This window comes from Rhinolophus hipposideros, assembly GCF_964194185.1.
Source record: "Rhinolophus hipposideros genome assembly, chromosome: 16".
In the NCBI taxonomy this organism is placed as follows: domain Eukaryota; kingdom Metazoa; phylum Chordata; class Mammalia; order Chiroptera; family Rhinolophidae; genus Rhinolophus; species Rhinolophus hipposideros.
In genome coordinates, this window is record NC_138062.1 from 58,505,394 (window position 1) to 58,533,261 (window position 27,868).

At 56.7% G+C, this 27,868-nt stretch overlaps 1 protein-coding gene across 1 annotated transcript; it reads right to left on the minus strand.

The window, feature by feature from the left end:
* Positions 1-1,440: 1,440 nt before the first annotated feature.
* PIAS4 (protein inhibitor of activated STAT 4) lies at positions 1,441-23,703 on the minus strand. Its single transcript, XM_081077495.1, has 11 exons — positions 23,597-23,703; positions 17,884-18,310; positions 10,481-10,565; positions 9,641-9,682; positions 9,249-9,339; positions 9,010-9,138; positions 8,776-8,881; positions 6,550-6,623; positions 6,289-6,449; positions 3,556-3,686; positions 1,441-3,186 (listed from the first exon to the last, which is right to left on the minus strand). Exons 1-11 carry the CDS (start codon positions 23,621-23,623, stop codon positions 2,921-2,923), a joined length of 1,539 nt encoding a protein of 512 aa, XP_080933621.1. The 5' UTR covers positions 23,624-23,703; the 3' UTR covers positions 1,441-2,920.
* Positions 23,704-27,868: the final 4,165 nt, after the last annotated feature.

The window sequence follows — 27,868 nt, forward strand, 5'->3', positions numbered from 1 at the left end:
GGTTGGGGTCACCAAACAACCACTTCCAGGAACCTGGGGAGAGTCCTCCCTCCTGTCCTCCATTCGGAGTCCAGTCAGCAGGGTCCGGAGTAGGTGGGTGTCCGAGGATGACCAGTGGTCACAGCCTGGGAGAGGACAGGCGGGCTCTGTGAAGTGGGCTCTTGGCAGCCACAGGGAATTGGGCCTGGCCCAGCCCCTGGCAGGAAACACCACCAAGTGGTGGGGATTTGGGGTGACAGCTCTGGGCGTCCTCCCTAAGCGGCAAGGTCACTCACCTGTCTGCTCATGTTGTCACATGGCTGCAGACACGGGAACCCAGGCCTCCAATTCAGGCTGGGTGGAGGTTGGGGGCCAGCAGTTCCACAGCCAGACACCAAGGGGACCTGAACCAGCCACAAGGGAGACCAGAGTTTTCTGATCAGGACAGCGATGGAACCAGGTTCGGCAGCCTCTCAGCTCATGCACGCAGTCTCTTCACTCACGCTCCCACGTCCTCAAATGAGGGAGAGGCTTTGTTTTTTAAGTGAGATATCTATCATTCATACAGAATTCACCTTTGCAAAACCAATGGTGTTAGCATATTGGAAGAGCTGTGCAGCTGTCATCACTATTTCCAGAATATTCCATCACCCCCAAAAGAAGCCCCATCCCCATCAGTAGTCATTCCCCATCTCTCTCCCCCAGCCTGACACCACAAATGCCCTTTGTATCTCTGTGGATTTGCTTGTTCTGGATATGTCATATAAATGGAATCACACCGTGTGGCCTTGTGTCTGGCTTCTGTCACTGAGCTCAAGGTCCTCCCACGTAGCGTGTCGGTGCTTCATTCCTTTTCACGGCTGAGTAATATTCCGGTGCATGGATGAACCACGTTTTACACATTCTTCAGTTGATGGACACTGGGCCTGTTCCCGCCTTTTGGCTACTGTAATGCTGCTGTGAATATTTGTACATGAATATTTCATGTGAATGTAGGTTTTCATTTCCCTTGGGGGAGATACCTAGCGTGGAATTGTGGGTCACGTGGTAACTCCGTGCTTAACTGTTTGAAACTGCCAGACTGCTTCCACAGCAGTGCCCCATCTTCCATTCCCACCCGGTGTGCAGGAGGGTCCCAGCTCCTCCCCATCCTTGCCAGCACTTGTCACTCACTGTCTTTTGGATTCTAGCCCTCCTAGTGGTCGTGATTTGCATTTCCATGGTGACCTGGTATTGAGCATCTTTTTAGGAGCTGGAATGCCTTGTATAGCCCAGCAGATGGACACTGGGCCTGGCAGTTCAAAGTTAAATGTTCCTCATTTGACCAAATGCAGCACCTTTTGAATCCTGAATGTCACACAACAAAAGGGAAAGAGAACTGTGGATAGGGCAAAGTAGTGGTCCTTTGGTCCCCTCACCCCCAGCTGACACCCTGACATACAGAGAAGCTGACGCCGTAGTGGCTTCACCTTGACCATTTTATTTGTGTTTTTTAAAAACAATTAAATTAGAATACAAATATTAGAAAACAGCGGCCCTCAGCTGCCAGTGCAGATGGAGGGGTGCCGGACTGCGCAACCAAGTTTATACAGTAAAACTGAATTTGCCCTCAACCAGATTTACGTCCCTTTAGTCTTTAGACCTGAAATGATATTGCTTCCTGACTAACAAGAGTTCTGTTTATACAAAGGAAAATTATTCTGGAGCTGTGGGGGAGGCGGGGAAGGACGAGGAAGGAAAAAAGCAAGACAGAAGGGCGGGCAGAGGTGGTCTGGAGAAGCCAGCGTGGCCTCTGGAGGGCTGGGCACCCAGCTGCGAGTCCCTGGAGGCATGTGGGGCGGCTGTGGAAGCCCCCATGGCTGCTGGACCTCCGAGGCCAAGGGGGCAGCTTAAGGGCTGTCCCCAGCCCAGTCCTGTTGGAAGACGAGAGTGAGGCTCCCAGGGGAGGGGTGCCGGGCAGGCCTCGTACCCGTTGGGAAACCCAAGAGCAAGAAGAGGGAGAAGGAACCACCTCAAATCAAGAGGAAGGGGTGAAAGTCCCTGCTGCCCCTCGGAGGTGGCCGTCCTCCCAGCGGTGGCGGCACCTGTGGACATCTGCGCTGTTCCGTAGGGAAGTTAACCTGAATTGGAGTTACCGAGGTAGCTGGCTAGAAAACTGAGAACCCCCCCACGCCACACGGTGCAGCACCCTGGGACCCCACCTGCCGCTGGGGGTCCTGGCCACATGCTGGGTCTTCAAAATACCAAGTTATTGCACTTTCAAAAAATACAACACATCTGTGGCTAAACCCTCCCCAGCCCGCCCACACCCCGACCGACCGCTGCGCCCCCCCCCCCGCCCCCCTCCCTGCCCCAACCCACTCCATGGCTTCTTGGCTAAAACGCTCGCTGCTCAGCGGCACGCTCCAGGGTCTCTGGGCGAGAGGACACGTTCGCAAAAGAGAAGAAAAGCAAAGGAACAGACGAATGTCCAAGTCATGGCTGCCACCAGGGAGCCTGTGGGTCAGTCCTCCCTGCCACCCCCACCAACCCCAGGTCCCTCTGCACCAGCTGGAATGGTCATCGGAAGAGGCGGGGCGTCAGGGAGGGGGCAGTGTCCTGGGTCCCGCCCGCCCCTCTTCAGGGCTTCGACTCTGGAGGGAGGAGCAGCTGTGTGGGTGGGTGGCTTGCCTCATTTTTTTTGAGTCTGATTTTTTTGTTTGTTTCAATTTTCTTTTTTTGTACCCTTTTTTTTTTTTGTCATTTTACTTTTTAATCCTCCGATAGGAGAGTCCAGAGGTACAGGTGCCAGGAGCCAGGAAAAGGGGTGGAAAAACCATATGAACAATAAAAACAAAAAGAAAACTCACTCCTCCCTCTGCACCCCTAGGCCCGCCTGCGCCCCTCCGCGTGGTGAGCACCAGGAAAGTCGAGTGTCCGGCCGGTGGGTGGTGGCAAGCGGTCAGCAGGCCGACACCAGGCCCTTTGGGAAGGGGCAGCGGCGCTTGGGCCTGGGGCCCTCGTCATCCTCCTCCTCTTCGTCATCCTCCTCCTCCTCTTCCTCTGACGATGAAGAGCTGTCCAGTGTGAGGTCCACCACGTCAGCTCCTGGCTTCCCATTTTCCACACTGCCCACCGTGCCGCCCCCGCTGCCGGAGCCCCCAAGCACACTGCTACCGCCGCCATTGACATTAGGAGTGGATAGGAGCCCGTTGGTGTCCGAGGTACCTGAGGGTGACAGGGACAGATGCTCAGGAAGGCTGCTGGCCTAGAGGGGGGAAATCGAGGTGGCAGGGGGAACCCGGCGACGTCACGTCTGCCTGGTAGTGCGTAGGCACCCTGACGCTGGGAGCACGCGATGCAGGGCCCTGCACACAGCAGGCACTCAATAACTGCATGCCGCCTCTAGCGCAGTCTTGAGCCCCAGCCTGCCCCACCTGGGGGGCGGGGTGTGGGGGGGATGGGCTCCACCGGGATGGCTGTGTTTTACATAATAATGCCACACAGCAGGACAGAGTCAAACTCAGAAATTGCCAAGCCGCCAGAACAGGGATTGGGCCATACCATGGGCAGTCGGGGGCCTGGGTCGGGACTCACCGAGCACGAGGATAGGGCACTGGGGGCTGCAGCTGCGCTCCTTCTCCGCACGGATCGGGCACCATGAACCGTCCACCAGGTACTCAATCTCATCGGCGTCCTCACACTCACTCAGGATCTTGGAGAGGAGCCTGGGGTGGGGGGAGCAGGGGGGCTGATTCCTAGGCAAGCTCCCCTCCCCGCTCCCTTGGACTCCAATGGGATGGTCACTAGGCCATTCCCTTCTTGGCAAAAGTGGCTTCAGGACAGCAGCAGCCAGGGCCTGGTGGCCTGAGGTCCTGGAGGGGGTGGCCCGGTCTCTGCTGTACGGGGCCTGCACACATGGCCCCCAAGAGGCTCTGCCAAGTTGCTGTGAGGAGCTGCAGCTGCCCACTCATGGCACAGTGGGTAGTCCTCCCTCCAACAGCCTGAGAGCACAGGGCTTGGGGGGCAGTAGGACAGTCCTGCCTATCCAGCCCGATTCTGTGCTGCCCCCATTTTTACAGATGAGAAACTGAGGCTCAAGGGCAGGTGCATGCTACTCAAAGCCCCCGAGGGGTAGAGTAGAGAGAAGTGGGGCCTCCTGACTCCCATACAGAAAACAGCATCTCCCAGAGCATGCCCGTGGCAAGCCAGGCCCCATGCGGCCTGCTCTGGCCCTGGCACCATTCTACTGAGGTACTGCCAGCCAGGCCCATTTTAGAAACGAAGGAACTTAGCTCAGGGAGGCGGAGTGAGCTCCTTGAGGCCACAAAGCCAGGAAGTAGCAGGTCTGGGTTCCAGTCCTGCCCCCTGTCACTTCCTGACCACAGGCCTCGGTCTCCCCATCGTAGGATGAGGTGGCACAGCACCCACCATCTCCAGCAGCCGGGAGGACCGGAGGAATAACTAATGCCCAGGCCAGGCCACGCCTGGTGTAGGGAACACACGTGCTGCAGTGGCGATGGGGCCACCATGGCCCCCAGCATTTGTTCAGTGTCAAAGATGGACCTGCCTGCAGGTCACTTTGACCACTTTGGTCACAGTCACACAGGACAGAGGCTGTCTTGCCCAAGACACCTTCTGGGGCTGACGGGCCCCCACCCGAAGGCCTCCCCTCCATTGTCATGCTCACAGACCCACCACCCCAGGGTCACCCTGGTGTGAACACAGCTTTGACTGCCACGCACTTCTCTACCTGGAAACTCCTACTCACCCTCCAAAGCCCCACCCTACAGCTCCTCTTCCTCCTCCAGGTGGAGCCTGAGCAATAGAATATATGGGTCTGGCTCAGTCGCCCTCCCCCATCGTGTTCAGGTGGGAGTTCCCTGAAGGTAGGGTCTGGGACACAGTACTTTTACAGATCTATGGATGACCCCGCTCAGGGCTCGGGACAAGGTGGCAGAGCCTTGAGAAATAAATATACAAATCAAAGCACACTTCCTCCAGAAAGTCTGCCTGGCTACATCCAGGCCCCACGGGTTTGCTGGGATCGTGGTCTGTGTGGGGTAGCGCCACCATTCCCATCCCCATTCCCATTTGTCCCTGGTGCTCTCAGAGTTACCACCACTTGAGACTGAGTGACCCACTCTAGGCCTATTGGGGTGGGGAGGGGTGAGGGGAGGCTGGCGCTGGGCAGCACAGCTGCCAGGCTGGGAACAGAGCGGCCATTCAGGCCCAGCCCTCATGCCCGGCCCCAGGGGCCTCCTCACACCACCCGGAGGCTGGAAAGCGTAGGGGGTTGTGGCTCGGCCCCTCCAGGGAGGGCACCCAGGTTCAGAGTTGGCCAGACCTGGATTTAAGTCCTGGCCTGGCTACCTGAGGGATGGGGGGAAGGTCCCAGGGCAGGCAGCTGTCCCCTCTGAGCCTCAGTTTCCTCATCTGTTAGGTGGGGACGATCAAGGCCCACCTCCCGATATAGTGGGGAGGGAGGGCTTGGCAAGACCCTGAGCACGGTGCCCAGAGACACTCACTGGAACGTGGGAACAAATCTGCGCCCAGCACGTAGGCCGGGGGTCGTTCCTGTCCTCATCATGCACACACCCCCCCACCCCGCCGCAAGCTGCGCAACTTGGCCTTCAAGGGCTGGCGGGTCCAGAGGTGGCCGCCTGCACACCAGCTCCTGCCTGGGCCACTGCCTCTCCCTGCCCCCGCCCAGCTCTGGGGACACGAGTGGGTGTGGCTGGCGCCTGGCAGGAGCTGCTCAGTCAGGTGCTGGGCTCGGTTTCTGGAAACCTAAGACCTGAGCAAAGTTTCCCTTTTGGGGAGAATGGCCTTTTTCCCCTTGTCCCCGGGGCGTGGGGAGGGCCTGCTGGTTAGGCCAGAGGACAGCCTGGCCACACACCAGTGCCACCTAGAAAGGGAGAAGTGGGACATGAGCAGAATTTGGGGGACACCTGTGTACTTTTCACCTTTCCACACGGAGGGCATCACTAAGGTTGTGCTGAATGCAACTGAGAAAGTAACACCCTGAATTGTGCAACGGCCTCGAGGCCAGGGGTTCTCAGGTCCCCGTGTTATGTGGGAAAGAACAGACTAAGAACACAAGGTCACAAAGGAGCAGTGGCCTTCCTGGGCCACCCACACAGCAAAGGCCCTGAGAAGTCCTACAGGGACATCTGCCCGGTTATCACCCGGATTTTCAGTGCTGCCAAAGGCACAGAGGCCTGGCAGTTGCATGGCTCTGCTGCTCATCCCACAGAGGCCAAGAGAGGTGAGAGGCGGAGCCCAGCGCAGCCTAGAAGGCGGTGCGGTCCCCATGTCCTGACCGCTCACCCATCAATGATCAGCTGGTCGTAGGGGGCTGGCTTGTCGCACACCGGGCATAGCCAGGTGGGCTTCTTCTCATTCATCTGGAGGTAGAAGACGGCGTCGAAGCACTGCAGATGGGCGCAGGTCTCCGCCCGGCAGGGTACCGACAGCCGCATCTTCACCAGCTGCAGGGGACAGGGCATGAGCAGGCCTCTGGCCCGGTGCTGCCCACCCCAGGGGGACCCCACTAATGCGAAAGTGAGGGGGGCTGGCACACCAACTCACTGGGCAGATGAGGGAGACCCGCACGCCGGTGGTGGCGATCTCACTGTCGGGGTCTAGGCGCAGCTTCTCTTTGACTGTGGAGAAGTGGGGAGAAGAGAGGTGCTGCAGGGCTGCACTGAGAGGCGGGTTTTCTTCATCACCCGCCTGGAAAAAAAGCCCTGGGCAGTGGCCACAGGCATTTCTGACAATAACCTGGGTGCACCCACTAGGCGGGCCAAACCCCCAGCAAGCCCACCCTGCGGGGACTTTTCCCAACCCACAGGACTTTTTGGAAACATCCAGGCAACACACAGATCCAACAGGGCTATTCAATGTGCCTGTTAATTCTGATGGAAACCGCCCCGAAGCTTCGGCGGGCAGTGAGGCACAGCCCTGCTCTGAGACAGTCCCCACGAGGAAGCACCAACACGCCCACCACAAACCCTGCAAGGGAAGGAGCAAACCCACCAGTATGGCTCCCCTTACACAATCAAGCGTTACTTCTTAATTAAGATAAGGCGGCAGGGCCTACCAAAGCCACCCGCAACATGGAAACTTGCTCACAACACGCAAGGCTCCCTTCTCAACTGAACTCAACGCTGGAAGAAAGTCTGGAAGGAAATGAACCCAGCGCAGCCCTGGGACGGCCCGCAGGGGGCGCTCAGTGTCCCGCCTTCCCGGTTCCCATAGGTTGTTTTGTTCAAGGCAGGGAGACCGGCAGACAAAGCTCAGAGGTACAGGCAGTTAAACCCCCTCTCAGGACAAACTGACCCTGGGCCCTGCAGAGTGGAGGCCGCCCTGCTTGGAGCCGGAATTGCCCCCCCCCCCCGACCCCGACTCCTGCATCCCTTCCTCCAGGAAGCCTCCTCTCTTTTCCCACTGGGCTGGCGGTGAGGGTGAGCATGCAGGTTTGTCCCCACCCTAGCCATTCACGTCTTAGTATGAATTTCCACCCCATGCTTCCCCTCTCTAGCTAACAAGTGCTAATGAAGGGCGCAGAAGCCATGGCATCAAAAAGAATGGATGTGGTGTGCATTGGGTTTTGAAGCAAGACCTGGCTCCTCCCCTGACAGAAACAAGGCATGTGCAACAGGAAGGGTTCAAGTGAGACAAAGAACAGGACTTTGAGGTTGTTACCAGAAGTCCCAGTGGTGATGCTGCCCAGCCTGGGGCTGGCTGTGGAAAGGAAGGCAGGGGCTTCCTTCAGAGAGGAAACCTGGCCACCTGCCCCAGCAGGGGCCCTGGCTGCCACATATACCCCTATAGCTCACAGCACTGCAGGGCCCCTGGCTCACCACTGAGGGGTCAGGCCAGGCCTCCAGGTGCCCTCCCCCCACCCTGTGGGCTGCTGGTGCCTGGATGAGCCCTGCCCAGTCCCCATGCCAAGCCCTGGCCCTGCTCAACAGACACTCTGGTCAAGTTGGCCATTGTCTCTACAGGGAGACAGGCAGGTGGCGGGGGCGGGGGGTGGTGGTGAAGAAAGGGCTCTTTGAGGAAAAAGAGAGGCAGTGGGGCGTGGTACACAGGCCGAGGCCCTGGGGTCACCAGAGCCCTAACTCGGCCATTCTGCACTTCAGTGTCCCACTGGTCAGACAGGGTCAGAAGTCACCCCATGAAGGCCTCCCAATGACCAGAGAGAGCCATCAACTTGCCCGAGGCCACACAGCCGCCAAGTAGAGGAATTCCTGAGGAACAGCTGCGTGGCCCTGGTGCGAGGGCACTGGAAGAGACACGACTGGCTCTGTCTGCCAGTCTTGGTGGTGTGTTTTAATGCTCTACGTCCCCCCTCCGCTCCCTTTTTTGACTGTTAAAAAGTACAAAAAAGAAAAAAAATGACCATTTCTGGTCAGACCGTTGTCATCCATCACCACGAGCCTCCACTCACGAACCTGCCCTCTGCTCCCGCCCTCCGTGCCCCTGACCCTGCCTGTCCCTTTCCCTGCACAGCAGCCAGAAGCCTCTGCCTAGAACACTCATCCATCACCTGGGGTCTTCCTCTCCGAGGCTCCAAACAAGCCCCCCATGCTCAGCACCCCCTGCTGTGACCCGCAGCACGTCTGTGAGCCTGAGCGCACCTCAGCGCCCTGCCTCTGGCTCCCCGCTCCGTTAGCGTCCCCTAGAGACCACCTCAAGCTGACAGGTTCCGTGTGGGTGTCCCCCACAGGCGACAAGGCCCCCGCAGAGGCAGGTCAGCAGTGAGAGCTGGCGCCAGCCCTGTAAGTCCAGGGAAGGCCCCACAGTGCTCACCCAGCGCCTTGCACAGCTCCGGATGCTTGACCCCGATGGTTTTCAACCTCTGCAGCAGCTCTGAGGAGGTCAGCTGCCGCACCAAGTACAAGGCCACCGAGTAACTCTGGGGGCAGAGGGGGCAGAGGGGGGAGAGGTGTCAGGGCCCAGCAGGGGCTGGGCAGGGTGAGCAGAGCTGGGGAGCAGGCAGCATGGCCAACATGGCGGGCAAGCAGGCAGCACCGCCCCACTCACCTTGCCATAGTTCCCCCAGGTGACAGTGATGCGGTTGGTGGCCGAGGACAGGTACATGAGGTGGGTGAGGTTGATGGGGCGGCAGGGCCTCTTGGGCTCCACTCCAGGTTTATTTGAGGGGTAGTAACCCTGGGAGCAGAGAGCGGCTCAGCCACTGCAGATGATCCGCGTCCCTGCTCCTCCCTCCACACCCCACACCCCCCCAAACAGGTCCAAAGCTGCCCGGGGACCCTGCTCACCGGGACCGAACAGTAGCTGTGGTTGACTTTCACAGCGATATTGGGTGGGTACTGGTCCTCCTGAGGGCCGCTGGTGTCTGAGTAGCAGATTCTGCAATGACAATGGTAACCATGGGCCATTTCTGGTCATTTCTGGCCAATGCTGGGCTGTACATGGGGGCCTCAGGGACCCGGTGTCTGGCCCTGGTGGGGATGGACATAGTACGTGCACAGCCAAAGACAGCCAGCAAAAAGAAGAGAGGGGCAGTCCACCTATAGCTGGGAACCTGAGAGGGGCTGTCAGAAGGGAGGGGCCTGTGACGCCCTTGGGTGGGGTATGGCAGGGCTGTAGCCACTCAGGGTGGGAGGAGGAGCCAAAGGGCCCCGTGGGGTCCAGGCACACCTGGGCTTACCTTAGGACGACCTGCACGGCCTTGACCCCAGGCTGCAGTTCTCTGTGCGCCAAGGGAACCACAGGGAAGGAAAGGAAGTGATGTCAACGAGGTGGAAAAAGCACACCCAGCTGCCACGCAGGCCCTTCAGCCAGGGTGACACTCGTCTCTCCTGGGCCGGCCAGACGGCCTAACCTGCTACCTCCCTCGGCAACCGAAGGCCACTAGGTGCCACCAAGAACATTCTCCTGCCATTTACTTGGTGACTCAGGCCAATGACCTCCCTTCTGCGGACAGTGGGGGTTTGGTGTGGACATTAAGTGAGCTGATAGGTACAGGGCTGGCATGTGCCAAGTGCCACAATAAGCAGCTGCTCCAGGGGTTAACTGCCATTTCTCCCGGACATGGAGAGCCTCAGAGAGTAGTCAGAGCCCTGGACACAGCCCAGTGTCCCCACACAGGCGACTCTGCCCCAGGGGACACTAGCCACGTCTGGGGACATCTGTACTTGTCACAACTAGGGGTGCTCCTGGCACTGAGGGGTTGGGGACCCGGAATGCTGCCCCACACCCCCCAGTGCCCGGGACGGCCTCCCACAGAGAACGGCCCAGCCCTGACGTCCACAGTGCTAAGGTGCGTAGACCCTGGTAAAGGGGAACACGGCCTCCTCTCAGAGCTGCAGGTCAAAAGTGGTGAGTGTTCAGACTGTGCACATGGCCCCCTGTGCGGGGTGGGGTGGGGGTGCCCCTGACAAGTGCAGGGTCTACACTGGACCTGGCTGAAGGCTCTCTTAGGCGGTTGGACCCCACCCCCGCCCTCTCCCTGGCCATGGAGGTCAGCAGAGGGTAGCACCCAGCACACCTGGAGTTCCGGATCAGCTCCACCTGTCTGGGCGTCAACGCAAAGATGCACGGGCTCTCCTGAAGCTTCTCGTTATTCTGTGGAACTGAAGACAAACATGGGGTCAGGGTCACGTCTGGTTCCCGGCGAGGGCACCGACCATGGTCATGGTCATTTCTACTGCCCAGCCAGCGCTCTACAGGTTGGGAAGCAGGAAATGGCAGGCTGGGTGCCACCCAGGTGGAGCCACCAGGGATGAGGTGAGGGAGGAGCCGCCCCTTCTGAGCCTGTGGTTCAGGGACCACTATCCACTTACCCCCCCCAATACCCGCCACTGAGGGCAACTCTCAGAGCAGTAGCCTTCTCATCCCTGCGTGGTTCAGGGGTTTATTCAGGAAGACAGAACTGCTCAGCTAGGGGAGAGGAGCTGCGCTGGGCGGGGAGGATGCAGCAGGGAGAGGCTGTGTGCCCTCAGGCGAGCCTGCCTTCTCCAGGTCTGTAACACACCAGCCAGAACTCCGGCCCCACCTCGCACAGCTGTTCTGGGGCAGCCGGTGAGCATGTGCCCATCAGTGCAGACATGCGCACACATACAGGCTGACGAACGCCCAGGAGCATATTCTACTCAGAACGCTTTCGATCAGCAGAAAGACCATTAACCATCTAATGCCCGCCACTGTGGTCTGGTTAAGATATGCTCCAGGACCCTGCACAAAGGAATACTATGTAACTGTGAAAACAGATCACGAAGAACGAAAAGCTCCTTGCATTCTGATAAGGAGTGATTCGCAAGCTGTTTTGGTTAAGTGAAAACAGCAGGTGCAGAGTAGTGTGTTTAACACGCTGCTACTTGTGCAACTAAGTGGAGAAAGGGGGTCTGTGCAAGTGCACTTTTGCTTATCTGTACAAAGGACTCTGGGGGATGGGGTGCGAGAATCGGCCACAGTCGCAGCCTCAGAGTTGTTGGGAGAGAAGAAAGAGCTTGCTTTATTTACACTGCGAACCCCTTAGAGCAGCAGTGGGCAGACTGTTCCTATAAAGGGCCGGAGTGTAAATATTTTTGGTTTTGAGCCACATGGTCTCTGCCTTGATGTCCCCACTCTGCCTTATATCAGAGACAGTAAGTGCGCAGATGGGTGTGGCCACACACCAGTAAAACTTAGTTTAGAACAGGCCGTCAGTGGGGGTTGGTCCCCACCCAAGTTGGCCAAGCCCTGCCTTAGAACCTTCTGAATTCCAAACTTCCACAACAGGTAACCTATTTAATAAGAAAATGAGATTTGAATTTAAAACCACTTCTGGCTCAGAAGCAAGACTGCCTGGGTTTGCACCCCAGCTTTGAGGGGCCACGTACCCCCATCCTGGCCCAAGCCTGGGTGCCTTCTGTGCACAGAACCCACTTTTTGGGGTATACAGCCAGGTCTGTTGCTGGGGCTCACTAAGGTGCTTGCTGGGATCGCCTCACTACTGCCGATTCATGCTTGTTTGCTGAGGACCCAGCTGGTCGGTCCCTGCAGAGTCCTGGCTGGGCCCCTGAGGAGGGCCACCTAATTGGGGAGGGGAAGGCTCGCAGGCCACCTGCAGACACACCCAAACCTGCGCAAAGAGCCTGGGAACAATTATTTATGGGGAGAGGGGGCCTCACGGTATCTCAGCTGGGTGGGAGGTCAAAGGTAACAGCCCCCCCCCAACCCCACAGTGTCCCCCGGGCAGCACGGGAAGGGACTGCAGCAGTTTGCTCCAGAGCTACCCACTGCCAACAGAAACAGTGCTAGAAAGGCGGGCAAGCAGGTGTGGGCCCAAAAGCGAGGGTCCGTCCCCTGGAGGGCTTCTCCTTCTAGGCGAGGCAGCCGCGGGGAGGAGATGCATTTCCCATTCCCATTCTCCACTGTCATTGGCCCAGGGGAGCTGAGGGATCTTCCAGGAAGCCAGGTGGCCAGCGGGAGGCGAGCTGTCACCTCAGCTGGCACAAGGCACACCCATACCATTGGGGGCTGGGGGTGGGGGTCTCCTACACCTGAGCCTTCGCCAGCTCCACCTTCAGCTGTTCAGGGCTCGCACGTGAGCAGCATCCATGACTCTTGCAGAACCCACCTCTAGCCACGCCCTTGGCCAACTTTTTTTTTTTTTAATTAAAGTTTATTGGGATGATAATTATTAGTAAATTTATACAGGTTTCAGGTGTACAATTCTGTAATATGTTATCTGTATCTCACAGTATGTGCTCACCACCCAGCCAGTTCTCCTTCCATCACCATATATTTGCCCTTGGCCAATTCCGCTGGCACCTAATGCAGCCCCTCTCCCACGGCCCATGTGGTCAGTACACAGATCTGCTGGTCTCTAGGCTTCCAGGGCTCACCGTCTGCCGAATCCAGACTCAGGGGACACTCTGTCCTCATTCCTGTGGCCTTCATTCCACAGCAGCCATCCTGGCCTCCACATCATGCTCTCCACCTACCAAGTCCATCCTGCTTTGGGGCCTTTGCATGTGCCACCCCCTCTTCCGGAACATTCCTCCCCCAAGGAACTCTACCGCCCTGGTATCTTTTAAGTCTGTGCAAATGCCATCAGAATGATAAGCCTTCCCTGAGCATCTTGATTTAAAAACTATATCCGCCACCCCAGCAATTCTGATGCTCCCCACCTCTTTCCTATTCCATTTCTTTTCCAAAACTTTACCTCCTAAGAATCAATGTAATGTCCGGTGTCTTTAGGTCGTTGCAGACACCAACATAACCAAAAAGTACTTCTGTCATCACCTGCAATGCTGTAAGCTGGGTGGCCCATGGATACACGGCTCTCCAGCCCCCGCGTACACCCACGGGCCTCCAAGCCCCTCGGGACTAAAGGCAGGGGAGCCCCTGCTCCAGGGTCCTCCAGGGAGCGGGAATTCTGGGAACCGTCCGAGCTAGATCGGATACACTGCCGACAAAGAGGGCCTGCACATCCCCATCCCGGGCTGCCAGGCAACCTTGCAAACTGCCACCAGCAAAGAACGTTTAAGGACCTGAGCAGCTGCTCACAAGAAGCTGGGGAGGGGATAAAACAGCAGTCAGGTACAGCCCCGCCTCTGTAGGATCGCACCACCAGAAAACAAAGGCGGCAACAACAAGCCCAAACTGATGGTGGGGCCGTGGGGGGAGGCGGGCACAGCTGGTTTCTCAGCTATTACCCTGTATCTTCTATGATGAACACGTGATTTTACAAGAGTTTAAATGAAAAGAAAAGGTACTATGAAGAAGTCCACTGGATGGGACTGGTCTCCCTGCCCCCTGGCCTGAGCCTGTCTGCTGGCAGCCTGGGACTCGGGATGTCCTATGACTATCTGGGCTCCCAGGACACGGGATGGGCCGGGGTATGTACCACACCTGGTGGGGCGACAGCAGGCTACTGCACCTGAGGGATCACACCTGCCTCAGAACGCACTTGAGAAAACAAGACCTGGAAAAGCTCACGGACCTTCAGCTGCTCCAAAGCCCTCAGGACAGTCCAGTCAGTCCCCACTCAATCTTCTCACACTTTCTGGCCTCTGCTCTCCTTCCCTCCCTCCCTCCCCCGTGCCACACCACACTCTGGTCACAATGGCCTCCATTCACAAGCCCTCTCTCACTGCTCAGCCTCTGGCTAGAACACACTCCCTTTCTCACTCTTCTTTGTCCAGTTTATTGCTTCTCAGCCCTCAGGTCTGGATGGGAATGCCACCTCCACGAAGCTTTCCTGACTGCAACCTCCCCACAAATGCATAATAAGGGGCTCCTGGTACTGACCAGCCTCCCTAAAAACCTGCATTCTCCGATGAGAGTATTCCTCACCTGGCACTGTTTAATCACCTCCAGGGCAGCTTCCTGGCAAAATGTGCCAGGCCAGGGATCGCACTACCTAGCTTGTTGCTCAGGCAATGCCAGCCAAAGGGTTCAGAGACTGAGTGAAGGACATCTGTGTGCCCTGAACAACGTGGCAGGCACCAGACCAGCAGCTCTCAACCCCCTCGGTGCTGCCCACCTCTAGGAAGCATGTGGAGAAGTGGGGGGGGGGGGTAGGTTTCTGGAGTTGTCAAGACACAGGGCAGCAGTGGGGACAGGCTGAGTGACCCCACACCACAAGGCACTGACCACAGGATGCCTCTCGAAGCAGCGCTGTACCAGGTCAACCCGTTTCCTTCCTTCCGCCCACAAGTCTCATGATGGCCACTCCTCCAACACTGACGAGGAGGCCTGGGCCTCCCTAGTCGGACTCTGGCCACTGACACCCCACGTGGCTGAGCTGGAGGACCCTCAGGCCATAAGATGCCCAGTGAACCCCAAGCTAAAGCAGCTTGACCCAGGACCATTTTCCTGGCCCCACTGAACTCTGCTGCAGTCTAGAAGCAAGTGCCCCTGGCCCGGGCATGCCTGACTGCCAGCCCCCGTCCTCGCTGGGAAGGGGAGCATGGCCAGGCTCCTCACGCAGAAAGGAGGCCTGGGGCCCAGAACCTTTGTGTGGTTGAGAACAGGTGTCTCCCTGCAGGGGTACAGGCACCCACGGTGCGGGGAGAGTTCAAAATGGGGAAGGCGGCTGAGCATGGGGTCCCAGAGCCTCTTCCTCAGGATGCTGTATGACCTTGGGCCAGTTTTCTGACCTTTCTGGGTGCCAGCCCCCACGCCACCGGAGCAGATCATCTGTCTCCTAGGGTCCTTCCAGCTCTGGTCTGTGGCTCTATTATTCCCCTCCCCTCCCCCACCCGACACTCCACTCCGTGTGATTTATGTCCCCTGTCCTTGTGGCGCAGGCTCCATCCGAGAGCCAGCCAGCGGCTCTTCTGGGGGAACAGACCAGAGTGTCTGAGCCTCGGTATGGTCGGCGGGTCATGGCAAGGGGGAAAGGGAAGCTGGCCAAGCCACAGCCTCCTGACGTGGCTCTTGGGCAAGGCCAGGGTGGCAGAATTCACAGAATTCACATGAAAAGGCACCCAGGGTTCAAGGTAGGCAGACAGAACCGCTGGTCCTGGAACACAGCGGCCCAGACAGCTTCAGGGTCAGGGCCTGTGCTTGGTAAGGCCTCTCCCTAGAAAGCTGGGCAGCCCTCAGGGGTCCCCAAGAGAACAGGAGTCCCAGAGAAGAGGTACACCCTGGAGCAAGGGCGACAAGTGGATGGGAGTGGGGGCAGGGCGGGGTCAGCCTCTTTGTTCTGAGCCGCCAGCAGAGTAATTCCTGGTGTAGACAGGGGAGCAGACTCCCGGAGATCAGGTGACCAGGGTCCCTGGGGGCTCTGGGCAAAGCGATGCATTGTGGGGTGGAAGCGACTGCACGCTCACTGTGCAGGAAGGAAACCCATGGTCCAGGCAGGGGAAGGGAGGCCACCCGCCGTCCCTGAGTTCAAAGTCACCTCCAGCCCCGTCTCCCGCCCTGTGACAAGCCTGCCTGTGGCTTCCCAGTGAAAACTTGGCCTCCCTATTACAAAGATCATTCTGGACTCTGAAACGTCAGCTTGACCTTCAGAACCAGTGAGCCAGCCAGTCCTGGGGCCCCTCCCGCCCAAAGCCTCCTAGAGAACCCAACGGTGTGGAGGGAGATGGGTTCCAGTATCTGGAAAGAGGTTGGGGGAGCAGAGACAGGAAGTCATCCCGGCGGAACTCAGGAAGGGGCCTTGGGTCTCCAGTACTGCCAGGTCAACCCCACGACAGGTACTGCTGGACCCACCTGCTCTCCACCTGGGGGCTAGCCAGGGAGAAAGCAGGGGAGGGCCTCAGATTCAGGCCTGGCACCACCAGCAACTCCTTCCTCATCTCCTGCAGCCTCCCCTAGAATCACAGCCCCTTCGGCCCAACTTCACAAAGCCCAAGGGCTATATAGGAGGAGAGAGGCAGCTGCACCCCCACTCTTCTTCCCCTACTTAAGGCAGGACAAAGGGGGGCGGCTGGCACGAGGCGCAAGCTCAAGTCTGCATGCAGAGAGGGGCCCCCTGGCTGAGCAAGGCAGGACGCTGGGTCAGCAGGATGGGAGGGAGTGAAAAGCGCAGCCAGGGGCATGATGGGCGAGGGTGTGGAGGGACCGCGACGTCTGCCACAGCACACAGGGACCAACTCCTGACCAGGGCCCGAGCCCAGCGTGCAGCAGGGGCTGGGTAAAAATGTGTGTGTTGGGGGAGGGTGTTGAGCAGGAGATGCAGATGATGGGACGCAGGTGGCTGGGCACGCTGAGAAGGAAACCTCCACAGGGCGGTGCGGGCTTTGGCTGCTCTCTGCTAGGTCCTGGGGTCGGGGGCTCCCACCCAGCAGGCGCTCAAATACATACTGTGAAATGAGCGAGCAAGTGAATGAGTGAGTGAAAGAATAAACTGAATGAATGAATGGGGGAAGGGAGATTTAAGAGACAGGGAGACAACCGGAGGGGTCTCCAGGAGCTCAGGGACAAGAGGCCTGTGGCCTTCCACTTAGAGCCCTGGAGGCCCAGGAAGCCGAGGCTGCTCAGCCTTTCCCAGCCTGAGCTCGGGCACCATCTGAGACTGCCACCAGGCTGCCACCCACCCCCAGCCCTGTCATCAAGGACCAAGGACTAGGCAGGCCTGTCACACAGCAGGCACACCATCAACATGGGGGACAGAACAACGAGCACAGAGAGGAGCCACAGGGCCCTGGCATTATCCCCTCCAGCCCTGTCCAGTGGCCCACGTGGACTGGCCGGAACCCGCTGCCGAAGGTTCCTCTTGAGGGCCGCCGACTAGAAAGCGAGCCTTTTGGCGGAGGGGGTGGGGGAAGAGGGCAGATGAGATCCACCTTCTAGCCCTTTGTCCCAGGGAGTGAACATAACAGCCAGCCTCTCAGGTAGCCCCCCGTAAACCCTTTTCCTGGTGGTCCAGCCACACTGTGCCAAAGATGGTCTGTGTAACCAGTGGATTATGGCGGAAGCAAAGATATGCCACTTACAAGCTCAGGTTATAAAAAGGCCCAAGGCTTCCACCCCACCTGAGTCCCTGGTTCCAGGGGAAGCGAGCCAGGCTGCCACCCTGTGAGAACACTCAAGTAGTCTATGAGGCCCACGTGGTAAGAACTGGGGTTTCTGGTCAACGGCCAGCAACCACATGCGTAAGCAGCCCCTCCAGCCCCAGTCCAGACTTCAGATGAGCCCCGGCTGACACCTTGACTGTGACCTTATGAAAGACGGAGTCACAACCACCCAGCTAGGTCATTCCAGACTTGTAATCCTTGGAAACTGAGCCCCTCGGTTGTTTTAAGCTGCTGGAATTTGGGGCAATTTATTACACGGCACCAGGTCATTAAGCTAAAGACCCAAAGGGAGCCCCTGTCGTTTCTGGGGGGGATAAGACCTCTGCTACCCCTGGGACCTTGCTGCTCCCCAGAAAGTGTTCCGGGTCAGTTGCATGGCCAGCCGTAGGCAGGAGGAAAACATGGAAGGTGGGGCCCCGGGGAAGGCGGCACTCACCCAGCTCAGTGGGCTTCAGCAGCTCATCCAGCATGTTAAAGAAGGGCAGCTTCACGAGGCGCACTTCTGGCTTGAGGGTCTTGGCGGGCAACCGTCCGAGTCCATTTAAGTACTTTCCATAGAGCACGGGGTAGTCAATGTTGGGGCCTGTGAGAGGAGTCCTGGGCACCGTGCCGGCCCGGTCATAGGTCGAGTGCATGGTCAGGGGGTCCAGGGGCCGGTGGGGCTGGGGGACAGGCTCCGAGCTCTTCTTGGCGTAACGCGTCTCGTAGAGCTCCTTGATCTTCTTGAACAGCTCAGGGCTACAGTCAAATTGGACCAGCTGGAGGGCCCGGGTGACAAGTTCGTGTTTAAGTCCGCTCTTACTCCGGCCCACAAAACCCAAGAGCATCTGAAGATCGGAGACTCGGAAACTCATCACCATGTTCTGTGAAGAGCAACCCCAGACACATGGGCTCAGAGGGAGAGGCGGCAAATGGGGTGTGGAGCTTTCCTAAAGCTTCCTGGAAAGCTGGACCAGGAAGCTGGTCTCCCTATTACAAAGATCATTCTGGACTCTGAAACATCAGAGTCAGTGAAATGAGGCCCCATCAGCCACCACCCAGTCCCACCCTGAAGCCCCCTTCATTCTGGCTGGCGGGTGGTGGGGGGACCCAGGAGAATGTAGCTTCAGCACCAGTCCCATTGGCCTGGGATTGGTGCCACCTCCACTGCCGGCTCGCCATTTATGTGAAGCTCCCTCCCAGCTCAGCCGGGCTGCCCTCCTCCTCCTCCAACCTTCCTCAGCATCGCCAACGCAGCAAAAGTTCCTCTGACTACCTCCCCCCACACGCACCTTCTATTTTAGGTTCTATTTTCCCATCTTCAAGCCTGAAAGCATCCCCAGAGTAGGAACTGGGAATCTTGCTTTACCCATACACAACTTCAGCCACTCCCTAACAGAGGACACCGATGGCCTCTCTGACCCTCAGTCTCTTCATCGGGGAGGATGACAGGATCTACCTCATCGGGACATGGGAAGAACCAGATGAAGTAACTCATGTAAAGCAGAGTGAGTGCTCAACCAACGTCAGCCACGGACATGTTTTCCCTTCGGTCTAGAGCAGGGGTGTCCAAACTTTTTTCAACGTTTTTTACCAAGGGCCATACGCAGTAAAATACACAAACAGCCGGGCCACTCACTCGAGGTGAAGTACGTATTGCCTCACCGGGTTTATTTAAGTAAACTAAATATATTTTTTTTGGAATTTGCTGCGGGCCAATTAACAATGGATCGTGGGCCGCAGTTGGCCCGCGGGCCGCAGTTTGGACACCCCTGCTCGAGAGAATGGTAGCCACAACTTACTTAATACAAATCACCTGCCGGAAACCGAGCTGGACGTGTGATTATATACTTAACGGACCCTTAAAACACGCCTGTCTGGGTGGTGTGAGCTCCACGTTACAGCCACCATTTAAACCCAGGCTCGCATCTGACGCCGGGCGGTTGCTCTTTACTACACTGCCCTTGGCATCGACCTGGAGCTGCACACTGTGGGGGCCATCAAAATGCCCGCTGACCATTCCAGCAGACTTTCTTCACCAGGGCACTGTGGACATGGGGGCTGGATTAGTGCGGCTGTCTGGGGCACTGTGGGGGGCTGAGCAGCAAGCCTGGCCCCTGCCCACTGATGTCAGGAGCATCCCCAAATTGCAGTCGTGAAAATCACAAATGTCCCCAGACATCCCCCCCGTGTCCCCTGGGGGCAGGATCAGCCCCAATTAAGAACCATGGGTCTGAGGGGAAGGCTCTGGGAATCCGACAGCTGGAGAGGCTGTTAATTGAGCTGTGGCAAAGTGATGAATGAGGTCTGGCAGGGTCCTTCCAACTAAATCAAACCAAACACAAGAGCTCAGTTGATCCCGATGTTTTCTTTGGGGCTGACTGGCGGTGGCCTGCCTTCCGTGAAACTCTGGGACACCAAGGGGAGTGAGGGCTCCCCAATGTGCTTCATAAGCGAAGTTATCCTTGAAGGATGGGCCAGCAGGGGTTCGGGGCCACCCACACTGATCCCTGAGCTGGCCTGGGATGAATGAAATGTGGTGGGAAAGACACTTCCAGGGGAAATGGGGGAAACACAGTGCAAGTGACAAGAGTGGCAATGGAAAGCTGGCGAGTGTGGGGCAGGACAGCACCCAACGAAACCTATAAATCGCTTCAACTCAGCTTGAGAAAGTCTGACGGTCGGAGGTGGGTGGGAACCCTGCCAGGGTTTACGTAGCAGCCTTAATGCCAGGAGGTTCTGGTGTTTCCCGTTTCCTAGCTGTTTAGGGGTGAGGCGTGGAGTCTGACAGCGGCCCGGTGACTCAGGAGGACCTGGGTTCAAATCCAAATTCTGTCCTGGTGTCCCAGATGACCCCGGGCCCGCTGTGAGGCCTCTCTGCACTTTAGGAGCAAGGTGGATACTCTCTACGATTCCTTCTAGCTGTGCAACACCAGACGCCTGCAGACGGCAGAAGGGACTGTTCAGTCCTGCCTGCAAAACCCCAAGGGGGAGCCTTTTCCAGCTCGTGCACTACAGACATGGGGTGTCTACCATGTGCCAAGCACCACAAGGGTATTTCACAGTCACCAAGCTCACAAGCACACGTGCCCATTATGCAGGTAAGAAAACTGAGGCTCTGAGAGGGAAATGGCTGCCAGAAGGCCTCTCTGTGTGTCAGTAGCAGGGCTGGCATTTGGACCTGGGTCCATCAGGCTCCTAAGGGCATCTTCCACTCACATCCAGCTGCCTGGGGGCCTGGAGGGCTCTCACTCCCCAGCACACCCCCTGCCTAGGGACCTAAGCAGTCTGCTAGCCCTCAAAGAGTCTGGAATGCTTTGAAAACAGAGAGGCTTAACCTCCCTCGGCCTGACTTCCCACCTTGAGCAGAGAAAAAAGGCTTGCAGACAAGATGTTTCTTCTGGAAGAGGCCCAAGGCCTGTGAGGGGAGAGGCGCTGTCATGTGGAAGCTGACTACACGCCATGGAGACACAGGCAGGTGGGCTTGGCCTTTTCGAGTCTGCCCATGACACTTCATCCCCTCCCTGGGAGCCCCCTGCTCCTGCCAGGCCTAGCCCTGTCCACCAGGCTGGACAGCCCAAGCTGCTACACCCGCATCCTGGGGCACACCCCTCAAGCTGCCATATGCTCACGACTCAGATTTCCCAGCAGCTGCCACCACTGAGGAGCCTGCCCTTGACACTGGGGAAGGGGGGTGAGGGGGGCACCAGCACTCAGGAAGAAACCCCAAGCACTTGCTCGGCAGATCACTTCCTGCTGCGAGGCTTCATCCTGACCCGCCTACCCCTCAGATCTGTGTTTATAAACAGCACCAGGCCCCAACGGCTTCCAGAGTCTGCAACTCCAGGCTTGTGGGGAGCCCAGTGGAGAGACATCACCCTGGATGGAGGAGCATCAACTTGGATAGAGAAGCTGGGCTTAGTTTAGCTTAATTTAACCTCTCTCCAGCATGAGCACAGAGAAAAGTTAAGGCCCTTCTCTCCAGGAAATAGGAGATCGCCACAAATGCTACACAGTGTCTCAGCAGTTGACCGGCCAACCCCTCCTCCCCAACACCTCTCAGGGGACTCCGGTGAAGGGTCTCAGTTTTCCAAGTTTATCAACAAGCCCCCCTCATTTCCCCCCAGATCAGGCCACTTTGCACCCCAAAAGGAAAATCTCCAGCTGTTAATATGAGAGGGTGGGAAAGCGCCTAAAAGAGACAAACATTTCAATTACATGGCAGGCACTCCATGGTGACAGCAAAAGACTGAAGGAAAAAGAAGGCTCCCTGGGATGGAGCAAGTGGTGCTAAGTCTCAAGCTCACCTAAAAGGAAGTTTGGCTCTGGTTTTAGAGAATTTGAAAAAAGGGTCCACTTGATTTAATGGGAGTGAGGGGGGCAGCCATCGGAGGGTCAAGTAGAGTTCATCAGATCATATTTCAAAGCCCTGGAAGGTATAAAAGACTTCAGACCCTACCCTCTGGCTGGGGTGGGGGCGGGGACCCAGAATCACATTGATGGCCCCAGGAGGAGCTTAAATTTCAGGGCTCCAGGGACTTCAGGCCTGCAGGCTGTCACCTTGGGCTTGCAGAGTCCAGACTTCCACATCTCTAGGGCAAGTCTCAAGTTCTCCAAACCCTGGAGAAAGGCACCAGTGTGTGTCGTATAGGTATGGGGCAGGGGGAGCACTCTGGAGTGAAGGGAGGGTAATATCCTACAACCACAGAACCTAGAAGGCTGCATCTTAGGTCCCAGCGGTAAGGGAATGGAGACGTAAGAAGAGGGAGGAGCCAGAGAAAGAAAACATGTACAGGTCAGAACCTTGGGGAGCAGAGACCAGAAGCAGGGAAGGGGACAGTGCCCCGGTTCTGTGAAGAACCAAGGCCCCACTTCCCTGGGATCATCAGCTTTTAGTAAACCTCTTAGGCAGGAAGGGGAGAACCCTAGTCTTGCCTAGGCAAGGGTTCTGGAGTCTGACCTGGGAGGTATCGGCGAGAAGGTACCTCCCTGGGATGGGAATGCTCCAGCTCAGTCCCAAGAGAGGCAAAGGGGCCCCAAGCTAAGAGAGGGGATGGCATCTATGGGATGTGGAACCTGGACCCCAAACTGGAATATGGGGAGAAGCAACAGGAGCGACCCTACAAAAAGAGACCTACCCCGGAACCACTTGGGACCCTCCCAAGATCAACAAAGGAGAACAGCAGAAGCGGGGTGCAGGTTCAGGAGCCAGAACTGGGTGCATAAATGGACGTAAAGTAGGGGTTCTGGGGGCTGTGTGGGGAGGGCGCCTGATCTGATGCTATGCTATTCTCATGCTATACTAGGAGTACAGGGAAGCCGCGAAGGTTTGGAAACAGGGCTGATAACTGCAAGGGTAGAGTTTAGAGCCCCCAGAGGCAGAGTCCAAAGCCTCACAGATGCTGTCCTGAGGGGTTCAAGACGGAGAGAAGGGTGGTAGGAAGGCTGTGGACCGAGAACAGGGGTCAGGGCGCCATCCCAGGGGGGAGAGCAAGCTCAATTAACACCGCGCACACTCGGGGGGAGAGAGGGCGTCGGGAGGGGGCGGGGCTCCGGGACCCACGCGGGAGCCCGCCTGGGCCCCTAACTCCAGCCTGAGGCGCACACGCCGAGAGGACACGCTATGTCTGCGGGCGGTTCAGGATCCCGGTTCATCACCCCGGATTGTGGAAGCGGTGGCAGAAGGGTCTGAGCAGGGAGTCGCCCACCGCAGCCTGGCCCGCGGGCGGAGAGGCTGAGACTCAGATGCCAGCTCTCTGAGCCATGGGGGGCAGGGAGGCGAAGACACTCCCCCGGGCCAAAGAGCACAGACCCCAGCTCGGGAGGAGGAGACGACCGTCCAGCCCATCACACTGTCCGAGAGCTGGGAGGCTCGGCCCGTGTTTAGGGAGCTCCAGACCCCAACTGCTCCGGCTGGTGGGGGAACCCCGCCTCAACTCCAGGAGCCGACCTCCGGAGCAAAGACTGGGGTGAGGTTTGGGGACCCCGCCCCCGGCCTCCCCGCCCCCCGCCCGCACTCGGAGCCCCGGGGGCAGGCGAGGGGACCGGGCGGCGAACCGCGGGCGGGCTGCGCTGTGGGGCCCCGGGCGGAAGGCGCAGACCTCGGCCGGCCGCCTGGCCCCCGCCCCCTCGCCCGCCCGCCCCGGCCGGCGCCGCCGCGGCTCACTCACTTTGGCCTCCACCAGCTCCGCCGCCATCTTGGCCACCAGCGTCCCCCGCGCCGGGAGCCCCCAGCCGTCGCGTCACGTGACCGCCCTCCACTCGTAGGCGGGGCCGCCGCCGCGGCCAATTAGCACCCACGCGCCCACCTCCCCCCGACGTCGCGCGCTGATGCGCGCCGCGCAGGCGCGCGTGGCCGCCGCCCGGGCCTCGGCCAATCGGCGGCCCGACACCGCCCCTCCCGCCCCCTCCTCTGTCCCCCCCCCCTCCCCGCTCGCGGCAACCATTCCCAGCCCTGGCGGCGTCTGGCTTCTTAAAGGGGCACGAGCCCGGCACAGGTTGGGGCGGGTGCTGAGTCCTGTCTCGGGAGGGAAGGTTAGGAGATGGCGAGCACAATGCAGCCAGGTGCCAAGGCCTTCCATGTAAGGAGGCCTCCAGGTGCGTGCAAAGACGCCCTCCATGGGCGGTGTTGGGGAAGAGACGATTACCCCAGCGCAGTGGCCGCCAGTGCGTGCAATGCGGCGTCTTGTAGCGCAGCGCGGTGCAGCCTCAGCGGCCCGAGAGCTCCGCGCGCTGCACATCCGGGTCCTGGCGCGACATAGGGGGAGCGGGATCTGCACCCACTGTCTGGCCTCGGGCGGTGAAGTGTTGGACTCTCTCCCCCAGTCCCTGGAGCTCCACCATCCCTCACTTCTGCGGGTGACCCCCCCCACCCCGCTAGTCCCGCCTCCTCATCCCCAAGAAACCTTTGGAATCTGCACTAACTGGGACCTCCCCCAGCTTTAGAGCTTTCCGTGGCTCCCCAGTGCCCGCCGGCAGCGGAGCTCAAACTTTCTTCCCGTTCCAGGTGATTAGTTTTTCTTTTTTAAATAATGAAAAGGAGAAGCTGAGACCATTTAAAGGAGCCATTGTGGAAAATGGCTGGGTTAATTGCCTTCTAGAAAAAGAATGTCAATTAACCTTTAGCCCACCAATTCCACTTCCCTAGGAAATAACAATAATGGTGATAATGGTAATAATTCTAGCTAATACTAAGTGTCAAGCACTGTTTTTAAGCATTTAATGTGCTATTTCACCCTCATGCCAGCCAATCCCATGAAATAGGTCCTATTATTATCCGTTCCAATTTACCAATGAGATAAGTGAGGTCTGAGTTTAACCACTTTACAAGGACACAATTGTATAAACAGATAAGCACCTGAATATGCAGACCCAGAGACGAGCTGATGTTGCAGTTCAAGTCCGAAGGCCATCCGCTGACAGAATTCCTTCTTGCTCAAAGAGGTCAGTCAGTCTTTTTGTTCTGTCGAGGCCTTCAACTGATGGGATGAGGCCCACACACATTATGGAGAACAATCTGTTTTACTTAACAGTCCACCGATTTAAATATCAATCTCATGAAAAAAAAAAATCTTCGCAGAAACATCCAGTATGATGTTTGACTAAATATCTGGCACCGTGGTCCAGCCAAGTGGACACATAAAATTAACCAGCACACATGGTAAGATAGGATTTGTGTAACCCAGGCAAGTGATGATAGGATCCTGGACCTGGTTGAAGGGGTGGAGGGCAGAGGGAATGGAGAGAAATGGACAGAACCAAGAAGTTTAAGTGTACAATACATGAAGAGTTTTGTTATCACCACATTTTAATTTGAAAACGTTTCACCCCAGAAAGAAACCCCTTTCCCCCTTATCAGTCACTCACTAACCCCCACCCCCAGCCCCTGGCAACCACGAGTCCACTCTCTGTCTCTACAGATTTGCCTGTTCTGCACATTTCATGTAAATGGAATTTTGCAACGTGTGTTCTATCTCCTGCAACCTTAACATGACTGAGAAATCAATACTTCCAACCTCCTGCCTACCCCTGAGCTCTGGACTCAGTGACCAGCTACCCTTGAGTCTGCACGTGGGATCTCACGATGTCTCACACACACCATGCCCACGCTAAGCTTTCCATTTCCCCACCCAATCTGCTCCTTTTGCCACCTCCCTTCTCAGCTGATGGAAGCTCCATCCTGTCACTTCACTGGGCCAAAATCTGAAGTCAGCCTGGACTCCTCTCCTCTCATCTTTCACATTCAATATGTCAACCAAAACTGCTCCGTCGTCTAAATCTGCCCACTTCTCACGCCCTCCGTGAGGGCCACCTGTGTCCAGCCCCCATCATCTTTCCTGCCTGGACTAGCACAGTCCCCTCTGCCGTTGCCCCCTACAGGGTGTCCTATAAATGGCCACCAGAGGGCGCCTGTGAGCACCTGAGTCGGATCCCGTCTCTCTGCCCACAGCCCTCCAGGGCACCCACCTCCCTCTGGGTAAAAGCCCAAGTCCTCCCCGAGACACATAGGGTCCTGCAAGACCTGTCCCCCTCTCTCCCCGCCACCCACCCCCAACACTCTATTGCAACCACAGGGGCTTCCTTCCTGTTCCTCTAACACTCCAGGCATGGCCCTAATGCCATGCTGTCTCTCCCACCTGGAATGCCCTTCCCCTGGACGCCCACATTGCTCCTCCCTGGCCAGCTTCAAGTCTCTGCTCTGATATCTCCTTATACTACCGTCTGACCCCGTAGTCTCATCCTCGTAATGCTATTTCATTTCCCTCCACAGCACTCCTCACCATCTGACATCCCAAATGTTTTTTACTCATTTCCTTATTGTCTGCCCCACCAGGAGAGAGATGCTTGTCCTGTGTCCCCAGCACCTCAGTCAATGTCTGGAAGACAGGCGGTGCTCACTAAATATGTGTGGGATGAATGAATACCATCCGAACTCTAAAAGTTTAGAGCATATTATTTTTAAAGAGAATCACCTACGGGGTTTTTCTCAACCTCAGCACTGTGGACATTCAAGGCAGGATCATTCTCTGGGTGGGGGTTGTTCTGGGCACCATGGGGTACTGAGCAGGGTCCCTGGCCTCCACCCACTCCATGCCAGGAACACCCCAGTGGTGGCAACCACAGATTTCCCCAGACATCACCCAGTGTCCCCTGGGGGCAGAATTGCTCCCAGCTGTGATCCAGTGATGTAGGGCAAGGCTTATAGCAGGATGTATCAGGGGTTCATCTCATTGGGGTCTCTATTCATATGCTGCCTTATACACGGGAAAATATTCAATATTTTTGTTTAAAAAGTTCAACTGAGTAAATTTGAAGATCTAATTGGCTTTATCAAGCGATTCATGAATCACGTAGAATCCCATCAAGCAAGAAGAGTGTTTTGAGGGGGATGTACAAAATGGAAGGTTTCTATGAGAAGGGTGGAGCAAGGGGTATGGACCAAAGAAAAGAGGATTATTTTTGGCCTGGGACATCTTTGCTTTTGGGAACAGAAGGGAAAGCATTCTTTTTTTTTTAAATCACAGATTGCCTCTTCTTTCTATGAGGGATGGAGAAAGCCCATATGACAGATTACCTTACTGGTGCTTGACCAAAATATTCTAGAATGGTTGATTAAGATTACATTTCTGGGAGGGGTTGAAACTCAGATCAAGTGTTAAATTTAGGTTTGGTATCATAGGCTTTTAGTATGAGTGATGTCTTTTGGGCCAGTGATTTTCTCTTTAACATTTTACATATAGAATCTGAGGCTCAGAAATGTTATATAACTTGCCCAAAGTCGCACAGCCAGTGAGGGCAGAACTAGAATTTAAACTCAGGATGTCTGGCTTGGGTCAACCAAATCAGAAATACTCCTAGGAAATAGCGGGGAAGAGTTGCTCCTTGGTTAAACCATACCTTTTTAAAATTGTGGTAAAATATATATAACATAAACTTTTCCATTTTTAATTGTACAGTTTTAGTGTGTTAAGTACATTGACATTTTAGTGTGTTAAGTACATTTTTGTGCAACCATGTCTACTATTCATCTTCAGAACTTTCTCATCTTCCCAAACTGAAACTTTGTCCCCATTAAAGACTAATTTTCCATTTCCCCTCCCCCGACTCCCACCATTCTACTTTGTCTCTGAATTTGACTCTTCTAGGGACTTCTAAGTGGAATCATATAATATTTCACTGAGTGCAATGTCCAGGTTCTTCCCTGTTATAATGTGTCAGACTTTCCTTACCTTTCAAGACTCAGTAACATTCCATTGTATGTATATACCTCTAAACCAGGCCTTTTTGAGTCACCGGTTTCCACCTCTTATTAGCTGGTGACCTTGGGTAAATCACTTAACTTCTCTGATCCTCAGTTTGCTCCTGCATAAACAAGCCCACCCAAAGCCAACGGTGTAGGAAGGATTAAGTGAATTAATTGATTTAGAGCATTTGGCAGCTTC